At 41.5% G+C, this 24629-nt stretch overlaps 1 protein-coding gene across 1 annotated transcript in view; it reads right to left on the bottom strand.

Moving 5' to 3' along the window:
- arid2 (AT-rich interactive domain 2) overlaps positions 1–22786 on the bottom strand; it is a 46216-nt gene extending 23430 nt beyond the window's left edge. Inside the window, exons 1-7 of the mRNA XM_071529454.1 lie at positions 22407–22786; positions 22190–22283; positions 21185–21282; positions 9512–9645; positions 2853–3071; positions 1650–1717; positions 368–437 (exon numbers count right to left, since the gene is read on the bottom strand). Coding sequence (XP_071385555.1) covers positions 368–437; positions 1650–1717; positions 2853–3071; positions 9512–9645; positions 21185–21282; positions 22190–22283; positions 22407–22498 — 775 coding nt within the window. The 5' untranslated portion in view covers positions 22499–22786. The remainder of the gene's footprint in view (positions 1–367; positions 438–1649; positions 1718–2852; positions 3072–9511; positions 9646–21184; positions 21283–22189; positions 22284–22406) is intronic.
- Positions 22787–24629: the final 1843 nt, after the last annotated feature.

Raw genomic sequence — 24629 nt, 5'->3', positions numbered from 1 at the left:
CACTTTTCTCCAAATGGTGCATGGTGCCTTCTTGCTTAACTTGTTTTCATTTGTTAAGTATGTTTTTTTTGCTTTTATTTCTTGTTAAAGCACTCCATAAACTGAATGTGAGATACTGCATGTGTAAGGATTGCAGTGGAGACTTTTAGCACCAAGGAGAAAAGAAAAACAGAAAAACACACAAATCCCAATCCTCAGTTGCAGCAGCCGGACAAGGAAAACCAAAGAAAATCACAGGAAACAATAAAGTCCGCAACACTTGAGCGCGTCTCAGCATTACAGGAGTTAATAAATTCACCGTGGGAGCGTACAGCAGAGTGCCGACTCTACCGGTTTCTGTGACTTTCAGGACCGAGAGCCTGCTTACCGTGTGCTGGGCTGCTCTTGTCCCAGATCAGCTCCCTGACTTCAGCGTCCTCCACCACCTCCTTCCAGAACTGCAGGGAGACAGCAGCTGTTAATGTTGCGTTCACAGCACAGTTGGGAAAACGGACAACTCATCGGGGACTACGGCAAATTTTACTCCAGAATCTCGGTGAGAAAATTTGAAATAGGGACACCGGCCTTGAACCAGATAACGCGGGTTAAATCCCCCCCCCCCCTTGTGTTGACAAGCATCCGCCCTGCTGAAGTGCCTTTGAGCAAGACACTGAATCCCTACCAGTGACCTCTGACCTCCCTGTGAAGCAAGGAAAGCAGCAGATAACTTCCCTACGACTACTGGGATCAATAAAGTATCACATTACATCATTTAAAAAAAAAAAAAATCATGATTTTGCTATGCATTTTTTAATTGAGTTCAAAGTGAACCGACCCCAACTCTGTTTTAAAGATGCCCTGGAGAATACTGCTGTCTGGCGTTGTCAGTAAGAACGACCTCTATATGGAAGTGTATGACCGCCAAAAATGATATTCAAATACTTTATGGCTAGTGAGAGCGAATATTAGAACATTTTGAATCCCCCGCACCTCTAAGCCCCCCCCCCCTCCCCCCTCAACGCCAACCTAAAAAATGACAAGCTATAAAATACGATTACATATTCAACAATAGCTTTTTTTAATAGAACTAAAGGCACTCTTCTTTGATTTTTTTCTTTTACAATTTTGGCACCATTATTGTAGCACTCTGTTTTTCTTCTTTGTTCCAGGCCAAACTTTGTTTTAATAACAATGGTTAAAAAAAAAAACACTATTTTTTCGCTACATTTTTACTTTTGAAGATTTACTGGCAATTATCGGCCCATAGCCGACAATAAGAACAGTGCGTCTAATTTCAACATATCACATTGATCGGTTTTAATTAGACTCTTAAAGAAAATAAGTAAAAAAATAATAATAATTATACAAAACCGACCCTGGCATGCTATTCGAATGTTGATGAGGTGCCTGACTAGTCGAATATTCACACTCATCCGTAATATGGACAGGAATATTTTCTGAATATTTTCTTCAACCTTCCCACTGTAAAGAGTGAAACAAACGCTCATGCTCTTCTTTTCGCTTTTAGCACTGAGCGCTATTCAAGTTTCCTCTTTAACTGTTCAAAATGTGAGGGAGTTACCTTTAAGTTTTAGCTGGAACAAAAACAGCAGAAACTACTTGGAGAACACTTGACAGGTCACTCAAGAAAAAGGATTTTATTACTTTACCCTGACAAAGTCCCGGGAGGTTTTCTCCTTCCAGTCCATCCCAAAAACCCCGGAGAAGCTGCCTAGCGCTGCAAAGGCACAAAGCGTTTGGTTAGAGGGAGAATCACAGTTTCAGCTCAATATTATTTATCTCCATTCCCTTGTTCCCCAACTCCCCCCCCCCCCCCCCCCCCCCTAAAAAAAAAAAACCCATTATATTTAGGAGATGGTAAGAGGAGAGAACCTTTGATCCTACAACAAAGAGGAGAGAAGAGGCAGCAAATTGGGGAAATATTTGGAGAGTCTTTTCCCATCAGAACAGTTGTTTTTGCCTCTAGGGCTGCACAGCTACAGCTGACAGTGTAGAATCACAATGTTTTTTCATAGATATTGTGATGATCATGATGATTAGTCTTGGTGATTTGAGAGTTTACTGTAGTTTTGGTATCTTATATCAAACATCTTGGCTATTTTAAGCAACAGCAGACACCAACTGAAATTAAAATGTTCCAATACTGCCAATATACAGATGTTCCACACTTACTAAAATGTGAAATATGTATGTATAACATGCAGTTTGTGTTGTACTGCTGCTGTTGTCCGACCAGGTCTCTCTTGAGAATGAGACCCCGTGTCTCAATGGGATTACCTGTCTAAATAAAGGTTTAACAATAATAATAAATGTGATAATGCATGTTAATTGTGCAGCCCTATTCGTCTCACACATAGTTTTCACACTCGAAAATTCCACACATCCCCTTGTTTCCACAGCTAAAATCCTAAAAACACATTCAGCAGGATTTCTAGATCCAATTTCAAAATTACAGACTTTTCCCAGAACTTAATTTCTGGATTTGCTGATTTTTGTGTTCAGTATGATTTACCCAGGTAATTGTCTTTCCCCTACTAACTGTAACATATATGACTCTATAGATGAAGATTATTCTTAACAGTGACAAATATCAGAATGTGTGAGATGTCGACATTTTTGTGCAATTTCCAAACTTATTAAGCCCTGGAAAGTACCAAATTGTTTTTCTATACATTTCCAGACCTGTGTAGGAACCATGATTTAGGTTTCTTTGTTAGCTAAAGCTCTAGTTTGTCCAACAGCTCAAGTGAAGAAATGATTTAATAATTAAAAACAAGGGTGAAACTGCCTTTAGCATCCCTCTGCTCAACATCTGAACCAAACAGCTGACTGCGAGTGAGTTTTGGACGTACAGTCGTCGAAGACGCCGGCGTGGGCCAGCAGCAACGTGACCAGTTTGGGGTCCTTGTCCAGCTGCATGGTGTGCTTGCTCTCGTTGGACAGCAGAGTGCAAACGTTAACGGCAAAGTCCACTTCGTTGGGCAGACCCGACAGGAGAGACAGCACCAGTTTGTTGTAGTCGCACGGCGGAACGAAGTCCGTGGACAGTCCATAGCTTTGGCGGAGATAGTCTGCGAACACAGAGGGACACGGTCAGGGTTCACACATTATTTAACATTTTAAAATTACATACTTTAGAGTCAAAATGTAAGGAAAAATTACTTTTCACCTTGTTAGCCAATTCTCCATATCATAATGTACAGCTGTTTCACAATAAATGCTTTTACCTCCTGGAAAACAATGGTTATTAAGTGGTTTCTTCAGGGTGTGCATAAAATTTCCAACCAATAATACCATCACAGATTTTTCAACAGGCTTACAGTCTGCCTTTTTATTTATATTTTTTTTAACTTTAATGCTAATTGTTTTGTTTCTATTGTGCTGTTAAAAAAAATGTGAACTGTAAATAAAAATACCAGAGCAGGACGTGTTATGTTCAGTGTGATTTTCCACACTTTTTCCCAAACTTATTTTGTTATTTTATTCCAAAGTATTTTGTGTGTTTTGCCATAGTGTTTAAGACCATGAAATGTTCAAAATCACTTTCTATACCTTTACAGAAGCCGTGTACATTTTTCAGCTGTGAAAGCACGGCTAAAAGTTGGGAGTATCAGCTGGTGCTTTATCACACAAACTAACACGACTGGGTGAAATCAAAGCTGCTTTGTTAAGTTGATGTAGCATCTATCCAGAAAAGAAAACATTAAAGAGGAAACGCGGTTTGACGGAACATATTTACCTATTCTCAGGCTACAATGACCGCAGACTGGATCACTGTAATACACTATCAGACTCTACATCATGAGCACTAGGAAGGCCTGAGGACAGCAGGGAGTTTATTTAACTTGATGCTTTCTAACCTAGGAATGCACCATACCACTTTCTGCTGAGCAAGCTCCAGCACCACAGCAACAATGTGAATATTTGCCAAAACCTGCTACTGAACACATTTCTTCATGTCGTCAATTTTAATCATGTTGCTTTATTCTATATAAAACATGTTGTTGTTCTGTACTGCCAAAATTAAAAAAATGTAACTCACCCTTTTCAATTTGCTAATTTAATTGATAAACATAATATTGGCACCAGTAATATTGCATATTAAGTGTTGGCAGAGAACCCAACATTCAACTGCTCGAGCTTGTATTATTAAAGGACTAATTTTAAGTGTTATTGTGGAGCAGATCATCAGAGTGCAGGTCTCAAGCAGGGAAACGTTATTATGTATTATTATCCAATTATATCTAAAGCCAAGAAAAGAGGGGTTGTTATGGTAGGACGACGCTTCACTTCCAGCCCGCCCTCCAACACCACAGTGAGGCAGAAATGGCTTCAGGGTTTTATCTCCAGATGCAACAAAAAGACCCTCAGTAATGAATATGGAACATCGTTTAACAGCATTTATGGGTGTAATCTTGTGATATGAAATCTAAACCCCAGTCATGGCCTTTAATAATAAAAAAGAAACACAAAGTTTCTGCTGTTTGCCTTTGCAGTAGATTCAGAGGTTGAAATGAAGCAGACAACACTCAACAGAAACATTTATAGTAGAGTTTGGATTCTGAAAGCTTCATTTTCACATGTGAATATTAGATATGGAGCTGCTGCACAGAGGGAAGCCCTTGGTTGCCCTTTGTTGTTACTTCACTGTACTACTTGCAGTGGTGGAAGAAGTACTGAGATCTTTTACTGAAGTAAAAGTAGCAATACAACAATGTAAAGATACTCCATTACAAGTAAAAGTCCTGCATTCAAAATCTTACTTAAGTAAAAGTACATAAGTATTGGCAGCAAAATGTACTTAGAGTATCAAAGTAAACGTACTCATAATGCAAACTGTCCCCATTTAGAGAGTTGTATTTTTCATAAATTATTGGAATATTAATACTGATTTATTGACATACATGTACATGTAAGCAGCATTTTAAAGTTGTCAACGTGAAGCTAATCTTAACAATTTAGCTATACTTTTGGGCAGTCTAATCTATAACAATGCTATTTTATAGTTATTTTATAAAGATGATCAAATGTTTTAAATAAAATATTGATCTGAAAAGTAACTAGTAACTATAGCTGTGAAATAAATGTAATGGAGTAAAAAGTACAATATTTCCCTCTAAAATGTAGTGGAGTATAAGTACAAAGTAACATAAAATGGAAATACTCAAGTACAGTACAAGTACCTCAAAATTGTACTTAAGTACAGTACTTGAGTAAATGTACTTAAGTTACTTTCCACCACTGACTACTTGTTGCTGCGACTGCACACCTTCAGCCAGCTCAGCTCAGATTTATATTGCTTGACCAGCTGGGTAAAAGCAAACCAAATGAGGCATTAGACCGTTCAGCGGAAGTCGTGTTATTTGGTTTAAATTAGTTTGATGAGCTGAGTCTTGTCTGACTAAAAGAACATGAGCAGTGTCTAACTTTTAATTGTGTTTGTCTCTGACTCAGTCACCCTTTTTATAATTAAAGACTGCTAATCCTAAATACTAGATTCCCCCTCTGTTGGAAGGGAGTCATGACTTGAATGTTAGCATTCAGCTAGATATAGACGATCCAGTGTGTGAAAGTGCTATCATTTAGTCAACAAAGGACTCAAGTTTCCTCCCATCCTCTGAAAAGTACTATCATTTGGTTTGATTTTCTTCCATCAATCATTTCGTACGAGTAGGTGCCACTTTTTTCCGACAGAGAGGATCTCTCATTTTGGAACAGATTTCTTTGTTGACTGCTGCTTCTGGAAACCAATCATAACGGGAAGAGCTACCACGCTGTGTGAATTTGATTTCCGTGCTGAAAGGGTTTGTGTGGACAAACGTAATTCAGCCTAGTTGCCGTCGGAGCAGACCCTGCCCGAGTCTCCTCACCCTGCTGCAGCGAGCCGGCAGTGTACAGAGGCGAGGAGGATTGATGTACGGCATCAAAGCCGAGCGAGCGGAGGGGAATTAAAAGTTGTTGCGGGCCTGTGGCCGAAACTCGTCCGGAACGAGACAACGGGGCCGATCAGACCGGAGCTCAGTGACGGATTTCCAGGCCAACTGCTGATTAATTAAGCATCACTTCAGACTGCAGAGATTCCAGCCTGGTTTCCCCGCTTAGATTATGGTACCAATCACTTTAAATTTAAAACCTGGGGTACAAAACAGAGCTCAGTTTTAAAAAAGGTCACTCACATTTTTGCTGTATTTTAACCAACTGAAGCTTGACGAATGACAACCACTTGCTCGTTAACATTGGCACATAGACGGAGAAAATTCTACAAAATGTGCATCCTAGTGTTTCCTCCAAGCAATGATGTTATATTTCCAACAATCAATTCTTAACAATAATAAATAAATAAATAAATAAAAAGACCAAAAAATGACCACAACAAGCTTTCAAAAAACAACAATCTGGCTCAGGACCTTTGTCACATGTCATCCTCTGCTCTCTCTCCTAATCTTTCCTGTCTATCTCTACTGTAAACTACCATAATAAAAAGGCAAAAAGTCCCAAAAAAGAGTCTAAAAAAACAACAAAATAATAATAGCTATGTAAATAAAACTGTTGGGGGAAGCCGCGCTTTATTTAACAAAACAGTGGTGGAACGAAGCTTACAGCCACCTACTCAATAGCTGTTGGTCTCCAAGTATTATACTGTATATTATAATATATAAAGAAAAATGAGGAAGGGGGAGTTGGTGGGATGTATTTAACTTTAACATCCATTGGTCACAAGTTCTGCTGGATTCTGGGATACAGTGTCCACTTCCACCAAAAAACTCCATCTGGTTACTGATCGGAGAAAAAGCTTACTAGCCACAGACAAAATTTAGCAGCATGTTTCTAGTCTCTGGTGTTTTGAAACAGAAGTAGTTGATCGCGTTATATCGTATAATATCGATATCATGATATGAGACTAGATATCATCTGAGATTTTGGTCGTAATATTGTGAAATAACTTAAATGTCACTTCCTGGTCTTAAACGCTGTGGTACAGTAAAGTGACACAATCTTCTGAACTTATTATCCTGTTCTGGCTGAGGAAAACGAACAATGATTGGCTTTTACCACTTACTACTGAATACACATTACTGATTACTAATGATCATTACTAATTTTCCTTAAAATATTCTTGTGTGTAAACATCTTATTATAAAACGGATAGTTCCAGTCCTTGATTATGATTGGCTGAGCCGCGTTCGAAGCCGTTTTAAAATAGTCTATAAACACACACCTGTGACCGCATCACATCAGTATTACAGCAGCGAACAAACTGTTTGAAAATGCCAGATTTTGTTGTTCATTTTGATTTACTGGGTGGGCTAAGCCTGGATGAGTGGCTGAAAAGAGATGGACAGGATGGAGGAGGAAGATAAAAAAGAAAGGAGACACGCTGAAATTAATGAGAGACATTGAAGAGCTGGAAAACTTATCTTATTAAAGCAGAAATACTCCCAAAATATCATCACAATACAGGTTGGAGGCTCTGACCCCCAGACTGGCGGTCAACACTACAGCACTGAAGCTACTGAACAGCTCCCAGTCACTGTGTGTTAGTTGACAATAAAGATGTTGCACAAAAAAACAAAACCATCCTTTCAATAACGACGCGATGAATAAAGGAGGCCGTTTCTTTCTTTCATCATGGAAGTTTCCTTTGGTTGAAAGTAATTCATCAATCTTGTACTATGTGCAGGCGGATGGAGCTGGCATATGTTTTTTTTTCTTCATAAAAAAGGCACCGACAATTAACTGCAAACACACACTCGATAGCCTTGGTTCAAACATAGCAGCGCTTAGCAGGGCGAGAGCTGAATTAAATGAGTCATTGTATAATAAAAAGCTGCATACAGTAAGCAGGCTCATGAGTTTAGAGATTTCACAACTTATGAAATCTCTAATCTCTGTAATAAATGCTTTCTTCTCATGAAAAAAAGACGACTATTCAGACAGAATTAATCAAAAGAAATGGCCTGAAAGGAGGAGGATGGGGGTTTCAATAGTTGGCGTCACAGTTGACCATGCGGTTCAAGAGCACCTCCGTCAGAAGATTATGAATAAAAAGAAAAAATCACTTTGTTTACAGGAGATATGTGCCAAAAACACCGAGCTCTGGCATGCCTGCACTTCACTACAAGACACAGACAAGGCCTTTCAGCAGACTGGCAAAGTTTGTGGATCTATAGCCAAACCAAAAAGGAGAAATAAAGGATTGAAATCCACAGATAAACACCTCACTTTACATTACAGCTGAACAATTTGAAATCACAATATGAACTTCTAACCCTCATCCTTAGAGAGGAGCGTCCAAGAGCTTCTGTTTTTATAGCTGCAGGTAATCTTTGGTCCATGAATCAAGTGCAATATTGGTGAAAACCTTCAAATCAGACTCAAACTCAGTAAATCCTGCACACTGACATCTATTTTTTATTTTAAACTAAATCACCTTTCTTTAAACAATTTTAAAGTTCTAAAAAAATGTATAAAAAGAAAAACTTGTGATGATATGAATCGCACTTTAAATCGCGTTTGCAACATTCTGTCAAATAAGATCAATTAAGATTTTTTGTCTACATCTTTCAGCCCTACTACAGATACAAAGTGAGAATGCATTTATCGAGAAGTTTTCACATTAGATTTCCTCCATTTTCAGCCTAATGAGTGGCTCCATACAGGTGTTTCTGCAGGTATGAATGGTGGAAAGAATCACCCTGATAACAGCTTGAACTCCATTTGTCCAGTAACACCTGCCTTACTATACACTAGTTCACTAGTTCACTAGTAAGGTGAGGTAGAAGTCGAATGAAGACTACACAACAGCGGCAGATGAATCAAAAACGACATGTTTTCATAACACACCAGCATGGATTGTCTGATAGCTGAAATTGAAGTCTGTGTCCAAGTCAAACTCAGCAGCATATGACACCGATACTGACATCCAAGCCATCTAATGACTTGTATCAAATCATTAAATCAGATATCATGTTTGCTTCCTGAGAAATAGCTAAAAATAAGCAGAGCGTTGTTGAAAAAACACAAACATCTGCTGTCAATGCAAATGTCTGCGCATGGGCCAAGGCCTGCAGGGCCGACCCGCTTCCCCATGCATCTCACACACAAAAACAAAGCTCTAATGAAATGATGCTTTGCTGTAATCGCATCTATGTGGCGATTAAGTGTTCGAGCGGGCCGAGGGACAGAGAGAGAGAGAGAGAGAGAGAGAGAGAGAGAGAGAGAGAGAGAGAGAGAGACAGAGAGAGAGAAACACAGCGAGGCGGGGAGAATCAGAGAGATAAAAATGAGAAAGAAAGAAAGAAATGAGTGTGCAGAGAGAAACCCGAGTCCGTCTACCTGATACAGAAGTGACCGAGAGAGGAAGGAATTTGTGAGACGGTGAAATATGAAGGGAGAGAGCGACAGAGAGAGAGAGAAACCAAACTTATGAGTCAGAGAGAGAGGAGAGAGAGAGAGAGAGAGAGAGAGAGAGAGAGAGAGGGGGGTTGTGAATCGGTGAGTCTCTGCCTACCTGATACAGTGTGTTGCTGGTAGTTATAAGAGCAGGGAATTGCACCGATTGGAAGAGAGGCTTTGGGATTCCCCGGCTGCACTTCCTCATCGTCCTCGCCGAAGTGGTGGACTTTCTCATACTTCTCCAAGTATCTGTGGAGAGAGAGAGAGAGAGAGAGAGAGAGAGAGAGAGAGAGAGAGAGAGAGCAAAAACACAGTCAAGGGGGCGTGCCAAAACTCACCGGAGTGGAGTGGATTTCCGCTACGAATTAGCCAAGAAAATTCAAAGCGTTAAGAGCCTTTGATTCATTCAAGACTCGTCCTCTTCACTTCTTTGAATGTATGGATGCACATTTTTCCCGAAGAGCACTTGTGTAATAAAAACGCAGCCTTCTTCTTCTTCTGTGGTGGGAGTACAGATTCTGATTCACCAACTGTCTTTTGGCTGTTTGGTTAAGAAAATCTAAGGATAGTATGACATTTGAGAGGGAACAGATTCTATCAACTTAACACCAACAATCAGGACAAAAAATGAACAATTTCCTCATTAATTCTTTTACTAGTCAGTCCTTTGGATGTTTGGTTAAGAAAACCCCAGCATACTACAACATTTAGGACATTTAGGAGCTTCTATTAACTAAATACTAACAATGAGGACTAACAAAATAAACAATTTCCCCAATAATCTCTTTACCAATAAGCACAAGAAGAGAATTTAGTTAGTCCTTCTTCCCACCATCAAGGACGACTCATTACTCTCTGGCAGTCCTGTGCCGACATGCAAATTTCATAGTACGACTATCTTGACCAAAATGATGTCAGAACACAATATTATCTCAATTAAGATGAAAAAAAACCAATATCCTCCAATTACTTAAAAAACATAAAATCATATCAATTAAAAGAGATTTGACTTCTTAAAAAACGAAATTATAAAATGCTGGTTTAGCTTATAGATATAACTGTGAGGATCGTTTTTTTTAAACATCAAATGAGTCTCAAATAAAGTTCAACTGGCCTGCATCCACTTTAACTCAGTTATCAACATGAATATATCGACAAGAATATAACAATTTATTAGAGGGGGAAAATCAAGCATCAATGATGACAGACGAGAGCTGCAGTTATGGCTGTGGTCACGGTAATAAAAGTTAGTGGCGGTGTCATGATCGTTATTGTTATTACAGCACAATATAGACCAATAGTGATACCGGGTATTGTCCCATCCCTACTCTCTGGTTCAGTAGACAACCTGAAATATAAATGGTTGTCAGGTATTGTAGGTTGGAGCTCCAGGTTCCTCGGGCTCGCTGCTTTTAAAATTCAAACGCCACTCACAACTGGAGAAGAGATTACAGTGAAGCTCGATGTCCTGGTAAGAAGATTTGGAGCGTTTCAACAGTTTGACTGTGAATTTGGTTTTATTTGAATGCTGTTGCTTTGATTGACGTTTTTCCATTCTCGTTTTTGTTTTGCTTCTGTAACTCGGCACCGCTGTGAAATGAGGCCGCTACCCTCAACATGCTCTGAGATTCAAATAAAAGGTTTCTATAAAACCACCGAAATTTTAGATACGTCTGCACAATCAATCATGTACAGTCGTATATCACAATTTTTGTTTTTCCCAATTAATAAAATCTCTGAATATTGGCACATCAGCAATATTTAATTTCATTTACAATGCCCGCTGTGCTTGGAAATGTTGAAATAAAACGCCCGGTGCGGTAAAATAATTTGTTTCTCAAATGATCACTACATCTAGCAAAATATTATCCTTTAGACATAATGGTGCAGCCCTAATTTTAGATGGGTGGCCCCTCGCCAAACAAGCTCCCCATTTAGAGATCTTTGGCACGAGCCTGAGAACCTCTGTGGGCGCAAACGGTCGATAACAGTGAAAAATGATCGCCTCTTTAGAAAAAATAAATCTTGGATGAGCCCTTGCCTCATCAGCATCAGGCTTTCACAGCTAACCTGGCTGATAATGTTTCACAGACAGACAGTTTCCCCAACACCTTTTCCTTTCCAGGACGCTGGACCAAGACTGAAGACTAAGTTGCACCGCTGTGAATGTGAATACAACAGAAATCTCTCCAGACAGACTATTGTACCAAGATCTCATCAATAAAACTCAGGTACGAGTCAACAATCCCACAAAGTATTTGTTAGTGGAAAAACGAACAGACCACTTTTTCTTTCTGCGAGACAGACTGACCGGCTGAACGCTACGATCCCTTACAGATTTCACACGTTGAAGTAATAACCCATGACATTTTCATATAAATAAATAAACAAAATCCATTTTGCTTCTCTCTATCTCCGATTGATATAACAGGATAGAGATTTAACCTAGATCCATGAAAGCTTAAGAGCTGGAGGAAATAGAAATAGAAACAACTGGGCAGCTAGCATGAGCTGAACAGACAAAGAAAAGAGCGCCACCTACAGAAACTTAAACTATATCAACAGAAGCTCCCACGCTGTTTGATTGACAGGTGATCTCTGGGAAGTGCGGTGCAGAAACACCACAACAATGAGGCTGAGCAACAAAGATGGAGACTAAATATACAGAATAACAAGAAGATCTCGCAGATTACCACTTTAAAATCAACATTAATCATGAGGGGAGACGTAGCTGAACGTAGGTTTAAAATGCACAATAGGGTGCAACTGATCCTCCTATTATTTTTGTACATTTAGTGTAGATTTTCTGGCATAAATTGAGTTTCATTCCACAATGCAAACTAATAGCTAGCAGGCTGATCTTCATTTGTGCCTCTATTTTTAACTTATCCCCCATCATTCACCTGTTTCTACTAGTTCAGGACTTTTTGGCTCGACAGAGACAATCGCTTCCCTCTGCCAACCCAGTGGTGCTTTCAAGGCTAAAAAAAAAAGGCTGAACTGTTGACCGAAGTGTGTTTAAAAATGAACACTGCTCAATACGAGATAAGCATGTCTTCTTCTGACAGATGAATGTCACAGCAGCGTAGATCAGTATTACTCAGTGAATCGACTGACAGATTGTCCCACAGAAGCCAAATGGCAGTTAACTGTGTGAGCAGTGAAACTGAGAAAAATGACTTCAGTGTTTTATCTGCTGTCCAAATGAAAGCATTGTTCAGGGTTTCACTTTATAAATTATTTTTCCAGACCTTCATTTGTGGATTAGAAGATTTTGGTGTTGAATACGATTCACACAGATAGTCGTCTTGCCACAATGAACTAAGCCATATAACTCTATCGATAGATTATTCGTCAGCATAAAATATCAGAATACATCAAATGATGGCGGTCTAAAACTGTGCACAACTACATTTTTACACACTTTTCCAAACTTTGTGCAATTTCCAAACTTATCAATGCCTGGACATTTCCAGATTCTTTTACCATACATTGTATATGAACCAAGGAAATTTAACATGCACCTAATCGACATCATTGAGTCATTCATGTGCCATGCCAGGTACATTTCGGCTTTAAATCTCTTTTCGAAACAGTAGAATAACCATGCGTCTTTCTAAATGTGCTTCTTGTATGTTCTTGTGTCTAATCTCTAACAGCCAAAAGACGGAGGAGGCATCAAGATCCACAAGTTTGCTTGCCAACCAAAGATGCATCGGACAGATTCATTGCAAAAAACGCCACATCCCATCCAAACAACACAATAGTACAGAGACAAATGACCCAGCTGGGAAAATGAACAGCTGCCTTCCTTGATCACGCGACACTAGGCACACAGTCCATCTCTTCACTGTAAAGACGCTTCTCCGTTCTCACGTTCTCGAGAAGTTCTTTCTCCCTGAGACAACTCGGGAGAAAACGTTCTCCACACAAGCACGCGAGCATCGACTCGGGCAGGCGTTCTCGGATTTCATCATCATCATCTCATAATAATAATAATAATTTGCCAAATAAACATACAATCACACACACACACACTCCACACTCGCAGTGAAATACCTCAGCAGTGGTGATAGTGTGGTGAACCCTGCCTGTGCAGCCGTGAGTCACCGAGCGAGCGAGCGAGCGGGCGGGCGAGCGAGCGGCTGTTTCTGAATGAGGCCCCGCTTGTTCACCGTGGCCAAGGTAATCCCCCGTCCGCTGGCTGCTGGGTGACACACTGGACTATAAATACACTCAGCCTCCATTTGTACAGAGAGAGAGAGAGAGAGAGAGAGAGTGAGAGGGAGCGAGAGAGAGAGAGAGAGAGGCCCCAGCCGTTACTGCACTTACTCTGCACAACGCAGCGTCATCAAACGCCGTCTGGGCACGAGCAGAAAGGGCTGTGGGTAAAGGAGGGGTGGGGGGGTGGGGGGGGTCGACCGCAGCTGCTCGTGTCTGCACTTCCCCTTTTTATACATGCATGATGGGAAGAAGATCACCCCCCCCCCCTCCCTCCCTCCCTCCCCGCCCATCTAGCACGCGACAATCAACCCAACAGAAACCTCCAGCCTTTCATCGTTTTACTACACCCACTTAGGGAAATGTATGTAACATCACTGCCAATGCCGAGAGCCATTTAACCTACATATCTCTCCGTTGTGTGTGTTTTTTTTTTTTTTTTTTCTCTCCAAGTGGTAAAAGCGAAGTGCAAAGGGCGGGGAGGGGAGCTGCCAAGCGGTGAGGAATGATAAAGGACGTGCAGCTGCAAATGGCTGATCTCAGTGAACCGGTGTTATTTAAGGTCATCCGGATCAAACAAGTGCAGATACTCCCGGCTTCGATTGCTCTCCGCCGTCTGGCTGCCCAAATGCCCTCGGTGCGTGTGTGTGTGTGTCGGTGTGTGTGTGTGTGTGTGTGTCGGTGTGTGGGAATCGGTTGCCCCCTGCTGGACACGGGTGCAGACAGACATACAAACACACACACACACACACACACACTCTTTACTGCCAATTTTGAGACAAATGTTTGCCGAGATTTATGGGAGCCGGCTGTCCGACACGAGGTGAGAGTGGTTTGCTTCGTCAATAATTGCGGGGCCGTTGATCAATAGCAGAGTTAATAGATAAAATAAAGGTAAAACTTGGGATAATTTACAACACAAGGCCGTTTATTGTCCTGAGGCAAATTGAAGTCAGCTAAGGAAACAACAGTGCACATCACAAACCACAATTACCAACTTATAAAACAACAGTTCCAAGTCACATTTTAGACATTTGGCTGAAGCTCTGATCCAGAGCGACTTACAATAACTGCACCAGTAGAATAAGCTTCAATTCCTTGATTGTCAATATTGGAAACCAGAATTAACAAGTGCAAAGACTGGACCATATATTGATCATGTAAGAAGTGCAAAGAAAGACGCAGAATAAGCGTTTAAGAGAGGTAGAAGAGACTTTTTGAATCAGTCCTCTCAGTCTATGTATGCACATGAAAAGGCCGGCATGGAAAATTAAGTGTTTTTATGATTTTACAACATTCCCAGCACAGAGAATACATCTTAACTTTATCAATTTGCTACAAAAAGTGGTTGAACTGATAATGGCTAATCCATAACAAACAGCCGACCGGTACCAGATTGTAGTTCCTGTGTGGCGTTGGAGGCAGATCTGCCCGTCTACCCGGTTAGAAAGGAGACTGAGAGAGGGAGATTAGGCTATCAGTGGTGGCCGACGCCGCTGCAGGGCAAGTCAAATTACAGACAAAGTCTCAAAGAGCCTTCAGATGTTATCGGTGCTAGTTTTCCTCTCCCTCGCTCTCATTTTGGTTAACTGTCTTATTACGCTGCATGAGAAAGCCCAACACACACACACACACACACACGCACACACACACGCTACTCCACAACCTCCTGGACTTTACCCAGAACCGGTCAGAGCATCTCAGAGTGAGAGCAGCAGCAGCAGCAGAGCAGATGAGGCGGGAATATAAACACGGCTGATGCAGATCAAAGGCCACTTGGGCCAGATGTTTCAGACGAGCGGGCGAGATCTGAATACGACTTACTGATGGAGAGAGAGAGAGAGGGAGAGAGAGAGATCGACAGCATGGTGGTGATCAGGAAAGTCCCACAAAGCCCAGAAATCAACATCCACCAAGTGTCAACCCCCGGTAAAGCTTGTCTTTGGAGGATAAATCATTAAGGGTCCTTAGTTATATTAAGTTTTTGCCTGTTCTCAAACTTTGGCCCTGCCTGCCACCGCACACTCTCTCTCTGACCGTGAGCCAATCAGATCAGAGCAGAGAAATGGCTCTATTTCAAAACAGGCTCCTGATTGGTTGCGCTCCGCAAAGCTTATCTGCGCTGCTGCATGAGATGTTAACTAGCCGAATATTAGCTGGGGATTAATATCAAAATGGGAAACGCTCAAACTTCAAAAGTGTGTGTGTGTGTGTGTGTGTGTGTTGTAGCCTAAGTCAAAAAAATCCAAAATGCTCTTTTATAATTTGGTTTCTGCTGCACTCATTATGAATTACAAACTTGATCCATTGTATAAATGAGTGAGCAAGTGTTATATTAACACAGCGTACCTGATTCAATGTGCAAAACAGCCTTGAAAAGTGATAGGGTGACATATTTCTATTAAAAAAATATATATTAAATCATTCTGGCCGGTAAAAAAGACTGTTCTTGGCAAGTGAAATAAAAATTTAATTTCAGACACAACTTCACACAGGTCAAAAGGTCAAATCTGATTAACTGCACTTTGCATCAACGTTTATATTGTCACATTGATGAGTCACAATATCCTCAAGACATCACTGCAGCATGTGCAGATCGGATCAGGGTTCCTCTGCCGTTTTGGCTTCAAAACCCCAAACCATTTCCAGACCTTCACTTCTCAGCTTGATTTGAAGGCTTTGGTCAGTGTGCATTATGGTTTCTATTGACAGTCTTATTGCTCAGCCTCAATGCGAACACAATGGATGATGATTATGCCATAATATGCGAGATGCACAGAACATTTTCCCCATACTTTTCCAAACCATTTTGTGCAAACTTTTCAATGCCTAGAAATGACTGAGTTCTTCTTCCAGACCGGTGTAGGAACCCAGTGGGATAACAACACATGTGAATAGACTGGGTACGTTTTTTTTTTTTAAGTGAGCGGTTCCTAGAAGCCGGCTCCTCCTGGGCCTGATTTCCTCCCGATGGGGATGCAGCGGAGGGCAAACAAAGGTTGAACCGCAGTGTCTGTCACCTGATTTGGCCCTCGGTCTTCAACACGCTGCGTTTCATCAAAAACTGCAACAACGCCAGAGGCCTTGTTTCAAAAGAGCAGAGAAACACCTGTCATTCACTCAAGTAAATTACGCTGTGCGTCCGGTCCAACTGGATGGAGTTTTACTGAACTTCACGACTATTTTCCCCCCATGAGACGTGACAGCTGAACAACTAATCTTAAAAAAAAAAAAAGTCGAAATCACAATATGAACTTCTGCAATTTCCAAATTGTAGCGGCTGCAATTAATTTCTTGAGAGAGCGGAGCGTCCAAAATGGATTTCTGAACAAGGTGTTTTAGAGCTGCAGGTAATCTTTGGACCATGAATCAAGTACAGTATTGGAGAAAACCTTTCATCATAAATCCTGCACACTGACATCAATTTTTAAAATAAAATCACTCATAAAATCTAAATTTATGACAAGAAAAACTTGATATGAATCAGTTTAAATCGCAATTGCAATATTTTGCCAACTAATAATAATTCGATTTTTTATCAATATCTTTCTGCCCCAGTGCAAGACCACTGCCAAATCATAAGAAAGCATTAGTGGGAGAGAAAACCAAGCAGATCTGAGACACTATGGGGTGAAACTCATCATCCATATCAGTGGATGCCCTCCTCAGTATTAGGGAAATGATGAATTGTCTCCCCAGCTGTTTCTGCCTCAAAACGCATATACTATGTTTTTACTCGTTCTGTATTTTAGAAACACAGTTTAGTTTTACTGAGGAATATTTGTTGATTGACTTTGGTTACAACAGCAAACACCCCTTACCTTTGAAAAAAATGAATTAGCCCTTCTCCCAGTTGTTTGAAACTCATTTTAATGCATGAATTTAAAGCGGGGCTCCCACACTCAGCTGGAATTCAAATTCAAAGGCTTTACGGTCTGGTTTGGCGAAATTCAAGGACTCAAATTTGGCATGTTTTGGCACAAGACGTGACATTGGTCAAAAATAGACACACAAGCCTTAGTTTTTACTCCTGATCTTATCAAGTCAATAAATCCTGGTGAAATCCTTCATTTTCAACCTGCTGCTGTATCAACACTAATCTCCTTCACAGGGTTTTCCTCAAGAAGTTAAGTGCTGATGCTGGGATGGAGAGAGGTGAGGCATTTTAAGTAATTTGAGTGCTATATTTAATAATTGTTTTTAAAAAAAAATCAAGTACTGTCAAGGCCATCTATTCATTTTCAAAAACTTTCAAGGCCTTATTTTATTTCTCCCGAATCCCCAAACTTTGAAAAGGATTTTCAAGGCCCGTGGGATTCCTGTCAAATGCATTTTGGCGCCAAATTTAACTGCCATCATTGACATTTTGTTTAAAGTTTGCCTTCAGTATAGAAATGTCTTACAGCATTTCACACTGATCAATAATTCTCCTCACCCTCTCATACCTGCATACTTTTCTCATGTACATTTATATCTTTAGACTCCATTTTTTCTACAGCTATGCCCGTTAGTAAACAGTGTGCTTTGCTGCACAGGGTTTGATCCAGAGTGTGTGTGTGTGTCCTCCCGCCAAAAAAAAAAGCTGAAATTAAACCTAGACTGTTGGTAGGACTGATGTCACAGCAGCACTTTAACAAGTCCATTTGTGTTGAAAAATGTTTTTGGCAACCATCACTCACTTATCATTAGAGAGTGACATTCAAATATCAAATAGACAGCAGCAGGAGTTGGCAGTGAACTTCAGCGCCGTTTATTAAACTGCTGAGCGGAGTCGCTGACCCGGGCCTCATCCTGATGCATCATACTCACTCGGACGGGGGGGGGGGGGGGAACGGGGGCGGCTCAGCGGTTCGACTGACCGTCCCGTAACGGAAACGCCACGAGTTCGATCCCTGCAGCAGCTGCGTGCCCTTGACCGCTACCTGCTCGCTCAATTTTAAGTCGCTCTGGATATGAGCGTCAGCTAAATGCCAGAAATGTAATGAAACCATCATGCGCCGAAGGGAACAACTGATCCTACATTAACACTGAGACGCTTGGCAAATCAGGGATTGTTTCCCCATATTTGCCTTTTCCTGAGGAGCAATGTTGAACCAATACTGACCGCGCTATCAGGGGGGATCAGCGCTAGAGCCGTCTGGGATTGCTGAAGGCCACAGATACCAAAAATGGAGCAAAATCAGAGTATTATTACAATGTTATTTGATAATGCTTAAAAAACACACTGAAGAATGACTTTCAGTTGTCATTATATTAACAAAAAGTCTTTAAAATTAAACAAAACTACAGACAGTGGAGCGGCCAGTGGTTCGAGAGACTGTCCTTCAACTGGATGATCAAGATTCAAACCCGATGTGATCAAGCGTCCGCCCTGCTGAAGTGTCCTTGAGCAAGACACTGAATCCCTACCAGCTCCGGGCTGCTGCTCTGTACCTGACCCTGACCTTTGACCCCCCTCCCTGTGGAGGGAGAGAGGGAGGGAGGGAGAGAGGAAGGGAGCGAGGCGGAGGCAAGAGAAGAGAGAATCTCCCAAGAGGGAATCAGAAAGCGTCACATTTTCATTATCAAAAGATCTGTCGTTATCAGAAGAATAAAAAAAAGTTGCATGGGCAGCAACTGGTCAGCGAGGAGAAAACGACTCTTTTCTGTATCAGTGAGTCGTCGGGTAGTAATCGTCCTGTCAGCAAAAAGACACGAGGGAGGCGAGGATCGTCTCTCTACTATCAGCCTTAGTTGGAGGGGGGGGGGAGAGAGCGTCTAGCTGCCTGCTGCCTCTGACATCCACTACGCCGAGTTGCCTCAGATAAACTTTACAAAGTAGCTGCAACTGCTGTCGTGACACAAGTGTAATATTCAGCATGTCGGTCGACTCAGCTGTCAGGCCTCCGCTCCTCTCTCTCCTCTCTCTCCTCTCTCTCTCTCTCTCCCACCTTCCCAAAACATTTTCACAGGTAATTACAGCAACTTCAGACTCGAACACACCATGGGTCCCTTTGCTTGTCTTGGCTGCCGAGCGACACGGGTGAAAAATTCAGGAAGAAAAACACTGAATTTTAAAAACGCAACTGTGATGTTACAACAGGCTCAACATCAATTTCTACTTCTCATCTTGAGCGTTAAGCCCTAAAAGATGTCAATTAAATTAAAAAAACAGACTATTTATAAACCACTTCCTGACATGGGATACTAGACACGTTAGTTGGCCTAGTTGTGTCCTCCTCAAAATTTTTTAGAAGCTCAACAAATCAGATCATCGGTGGGCTTTCTGTGACAGGCACTTCAGGCGTGCTCAAACGAAGAAACGAAGCCCGTTAGACAAAAGCAATACCGATTTCAAAATATTAGTGTGTTACGGAGCCTGGGAGGATAGGTTCCCACATAAATCAGATCAGAGAAACCCGACACTGACGCTCCATAACTACTTACACCAGACGAACAGAGGTAAACCATTGTCTTGTCAGTCGTCTGCGCTTCCAAGTAAGCCATTAAACCAAATTACACCATTCTCTGACAGAAAAAAAACAAACCCCTACTTTATGAGCTATTTCTTCATATACGGGCACTATGTGGCAGGTTTACAGCAGCTTTTCACCTTCATGTCATGACTGAATCTGTAAAGAAAGACCTCAGTAACTTCAGCAACACGTTCCTGAGCCTTTTCTCCTCTGCGGCGACTGCAAACTTGGACGATTACTTGTGAAATGAACTGTTAACTGGCTGCATGTGACCATCTGTGAACAGTCCAGTATTTAAATCAGCTGCTACACTCGCAACATTGACCTCTTGCACTGGAAACCACTTTGTTAACACGCACAGATGAGTAGCCTCTGCCTTAGGATATGAACCAACGTCCTGCTGTTGCTCCTTTAGTGTCCGGTTGAGGCTACAAGCGCTTCCCCTGCTACGGAGATGTAATCCCCTCCAGGCAGGTGACAAGTGATGGGGAGAGAATCGTTTCATGGGGGAAAAAAAAAAAAAAAAAAAGGAGAGCAGAGAAGGCAGCATGCAACGCCGAGACAAAACCACAAATGCCAGCTGTTGGGGAGAGAGCTGCATTTACAACCAGACTCACATCAACAGCAGCCGATTGTGTGGAGACTGAGGTTGCATGCTAGACACGTTACAGCACCCAGATCTGCTCAATCAGTAGCGCGATATTGAACCCAAAAGCCTTCGGGCTACACCATTTTCAAAAAGGAATAACCGCCATTAGTCCACGGTTTAAGGTTGTTACGGAGAAAATGTGTCTCGAGTGCGTTCTCCAAAACTATGTTCCAGCCATAACAAGAGACAGAGGACGCATTTGGCCGGAGATTTCTTTCATAAAAGACAGATCAGAGTATTCTTTTACTGACTGTGGAAAAAGGCAAGTGAGTAAATATCCCCTCCATGTCATTACAAATGTACACAAAATCGACATTGCTTTGCCTGTCAAAATATTGTACTTGTGCTGCTTCCTGGTAGAAGGAAGCTGAGAGGCTGGATCCTGCTGGCTGCATCTTAACATTTGTAAACACTTCCCACATGCTGCCTGAGAGGAAGAGAGCTGCATGGCCATGCTACTTACCTAAGGTAGTACTGTTTTAAAGCAAATGCAGCGTTGGAACAACTCCTTGGAAAGTTAAACTCTTCTCCAAGTTCAGACCATTGGTTTTTGTCAGAGACCTGCAATGGAAATCAGTTGGTTAGGAGATAAAATACCGGCAACAGCAAAAAAAAAAGCAGTTACAATTCAACCATCTGGTCTGCTCCAGGTTCCTCAATAAGGCAATATCACAATCCCTAATCAATAACTTTGATAACTGCTGAAAATATCTCGAAAAAGTTAAAAAATGATATATAGTGCATAAATAGTGTTTGCTTAATGATATGTTTGCCATCCATGCATATTTACATTTGACACATCAGTTAGTAGTACTGCCTGGCTTTCTTTAGGCTACTACCGTTACTGTTGTGGCTAGTTAGCAGTCTAGCTAACAAGCTAACTTGACTTTTCAGTCTTGGCGTGAAAACCCTATGAGGCCCAACTCCAGACAACTAATTGCCTCCATCAACCACACGCTTTAGCTCGCAGCGACCCGTCTCGATATGGGAGTCGGTTTTGGTACCATTTACTGTGTTCACTACATGGGCCTGTGAGGCCTACATTTTGTGATCAGCCATGAAGCCAAAGAAAGATGGCTATGGCGAAAAGAAAAGCAAGCTTCCCCCCGTGAAAACTATCGGTGAAAACCTAGACAAAACGCTATGTCCTAAGCTGTGTTTTCCGAGGCCGGGCTCCGTGCCGATAATCGATGTTAAACGTGCCCGCTAATTTTGAGTCGCTCCAACTGCACTCTGACTCCGAGCGGTCGGACTTTCAATTCAAACCACACAACAACACAAGCCACCACATTGCATAGAGATAGATGGCAAACTAGCACAAGGCCAACACCGACCCCAATCTTCCCCTACAAACATTTCGGGATGGTTACACTTGTCGTCGGGTACCAAAACAGAGTTGCAGAGTGGTCCACCGAGGAGTCCACACACAGCAGAGTGTGGAGAAAATCCACTTTTAGTTCCCACTCACCTTAGCAAATCCACCTAAAGAGACGACTCTGATATAGAGAGCATTCAGATCCAGCTCTTTCCCACCCACGATAGGAATCTTCTTGAACGGCGATCTGAGGAGATAACACATGAAATAAAGGCAGATGGGTTTAAATAACAGTTTTGTGTCATTCGCAGTCATGTGCAAAGAAGATTTAAAGTTATATTTCTTGGGGATAAAGACGCCCCATTCTCACCCTCTGCTTTGGTGAAATTGCCGCAGCTCGTCCAGGAAAGCCTGTCCTTTCCTTCGCTGATCTGGTAGATTTTTCCCCGTCGAATTTGCCATTGTTTTTGCATGCAAAAACGGTTAAAACCCCACTTCAGTCGCTTCCTAAGACACCAAGGATCCCATACTCCGCCGGCGCTCAGTCATTCGCGAAGCTGAGTGTTTAAAAAAGTTAAAGAAATAGCTGATAGCAAGAAGAGCGCCAGCTCGCTAATAAAGACTGATGCACACAGAAAGCAAGCCCGATTCAGCCTGGACTAAGTTCTAGCGAACAGTCAGAAATACGACCGATTTTACCGGCAGATTAGAAACACCATGGTAGAAGGTGTTGAATTAATGCTTTTGGTCGCGGTTGTATTCGTTTGGAGTGGTTTGACAGTGTGTTACGGACGCGGCTCCGAGCTATCGCACACACTGTAGAGCGGCAGAGGGATCCAGTTCTCAGACAAAAAGATGTGAAGGCCGCGGAGCCCGACCTGCCATGCGCGCAGCGCCCTCTGCGGCCACAGGCGGCACTGCAGCGGACAGAACGGTTAGTTGGAACAATAGACAGTGTTTTCTTTTTTAGGGATCATCTGACAACTAACCTGTCTGCTGGAAAACGGGCGGGCGGTTTTTCAGATTGTCCCGTGGGGGGAGGGGATCACTCTAATTAATATAGACCACTTATTATCCCAATCAGGCGTGTAATGGATGGTAGACCAGCATTTTATTTGCGGAATAGTGTTTACCCACCTTTTCATTCTGACATAAATCTTTAGGATGTGAATTCATGGTATGCATCATATTAACTATAGTAATCCCACAATAAATGCAACATATTAACTGTAGTAATCCTGTCATACATTTTATATTATGCAAAGTATATTATGGAAATGTCACATCAAATTTTTAAAATACCATGCAGCTACTTTAGGTAAAAAAATATATATACCACAGCAATCCTATAGTAATTCCATAGGAGATTTAAACAAAATACAATTAACTACTTTAAGGTCACTGTAAGGTCACTATTGAGTACTACAGACTCACTCTAAGCCCCTATAGAAATATTAAATGATATTTCACCAGTGTTTAGGAGGGAAAAAAACATAAATCAATAATTTGATGAAAATATTAATGATTTTTGTTTATATTGATGGTCGTTTGTTTGCCTTATTGATGATCAGCAACTGGAGGTCATAATTTACCCACATTTCCATTTACCACTATAGCACTGAAATACATAAATAATCGACATCCATGTGTCACTTGTCATATTGCAGTGTTATGATGAGCCTTGTGTTATTTTAGGTTTTACGGAGACAAAACAGGCTTTTGCTCCCCACCTCGCTCCATGGCCGTGATCTAAGTCTGTAACTTGACACTTGAAACTAATGAATTGAATTCATATTTGGCACTATGTTATTCAAACCACGTTGACCTTGATAAGGATTAGTTTCCCATCCAGCACCACTTATGTTTCAATCCTGTCCATTTATTGTAAGTTAATATTATTATATTACCACTGTCACGTTTCCATGCATCATCTCACATTTGGAAATCTCAGACAAGTAAAGCGTGGATTTATTTAGATGGTGGTTCAAATATGGTATTTTAATCATGTTGAAAATGTTAACTTATTGGTAATTTGTGGTTGAAAACTTAGTGGTAACCGCCCGGTAAGCTGCCCCTGAACCCCTGCTGACCACTTCAAATGATTTCTATCTCTTGGGATGGTTGGAAATTACTCCTGATCCCTTTTTCCTGTAACTGCCAAGCGGATATCTTCTTGATGGGGTTACATTCAACCATTACACGTACCCCTTTGCTCAATGAAAAACCTGTCACAAAATGGCGGAGACGTACGTTAGCAGACCCCATTTTGAGGAATTGACACTAGATAGCGGAAAACTGCGCGTCTTTGCGTGTCATTTTCAAAATAGTGGCTTCTTTTGCAAACAAACCGCGACACACTTGAGTTCACCTCACGCCCGTTTGGACTCCCCACCCGTGAACCGAATTCTGGGCTAACGAGTCGCTGACACGCTAGCTTGCCAGCCTAGCTAGCAACTAACGCTAGTTAGACAGCGAAAATTACCACGGACCAGTGACGAGCAGCTCGTTTTATTTCGGCTAAATGCTTAAACTTTACGTTAACATATAGTTGACTTATTGTTTTATACTGTTACCGCCCAATATTGGAACTCGT

This window comes from Centroberyx affinis, unplaced genomic scaffold, assembly GCF_046629955.1.
Source record: "Centroberyx affinis isolate AG114_WGS23_722 - 3 ecotype Tasmania unplaced genomic scaffold, CSIRO-AGI_Caff_v1 ptg001791l_1, whole genome shotgun sequence".
NCBI classification, from domain to species: domain Eukaryota; kingdom Metazoa; phylum Chordata; class Actinopteri; order Beryciformes; family Berycidae; genus Centroberyx; species Centroberyx affinis.
Note: the sequence above shows the minus strand (reverse complement) of the source record. Positions and strands in the feature narration are given on the sequence as shown.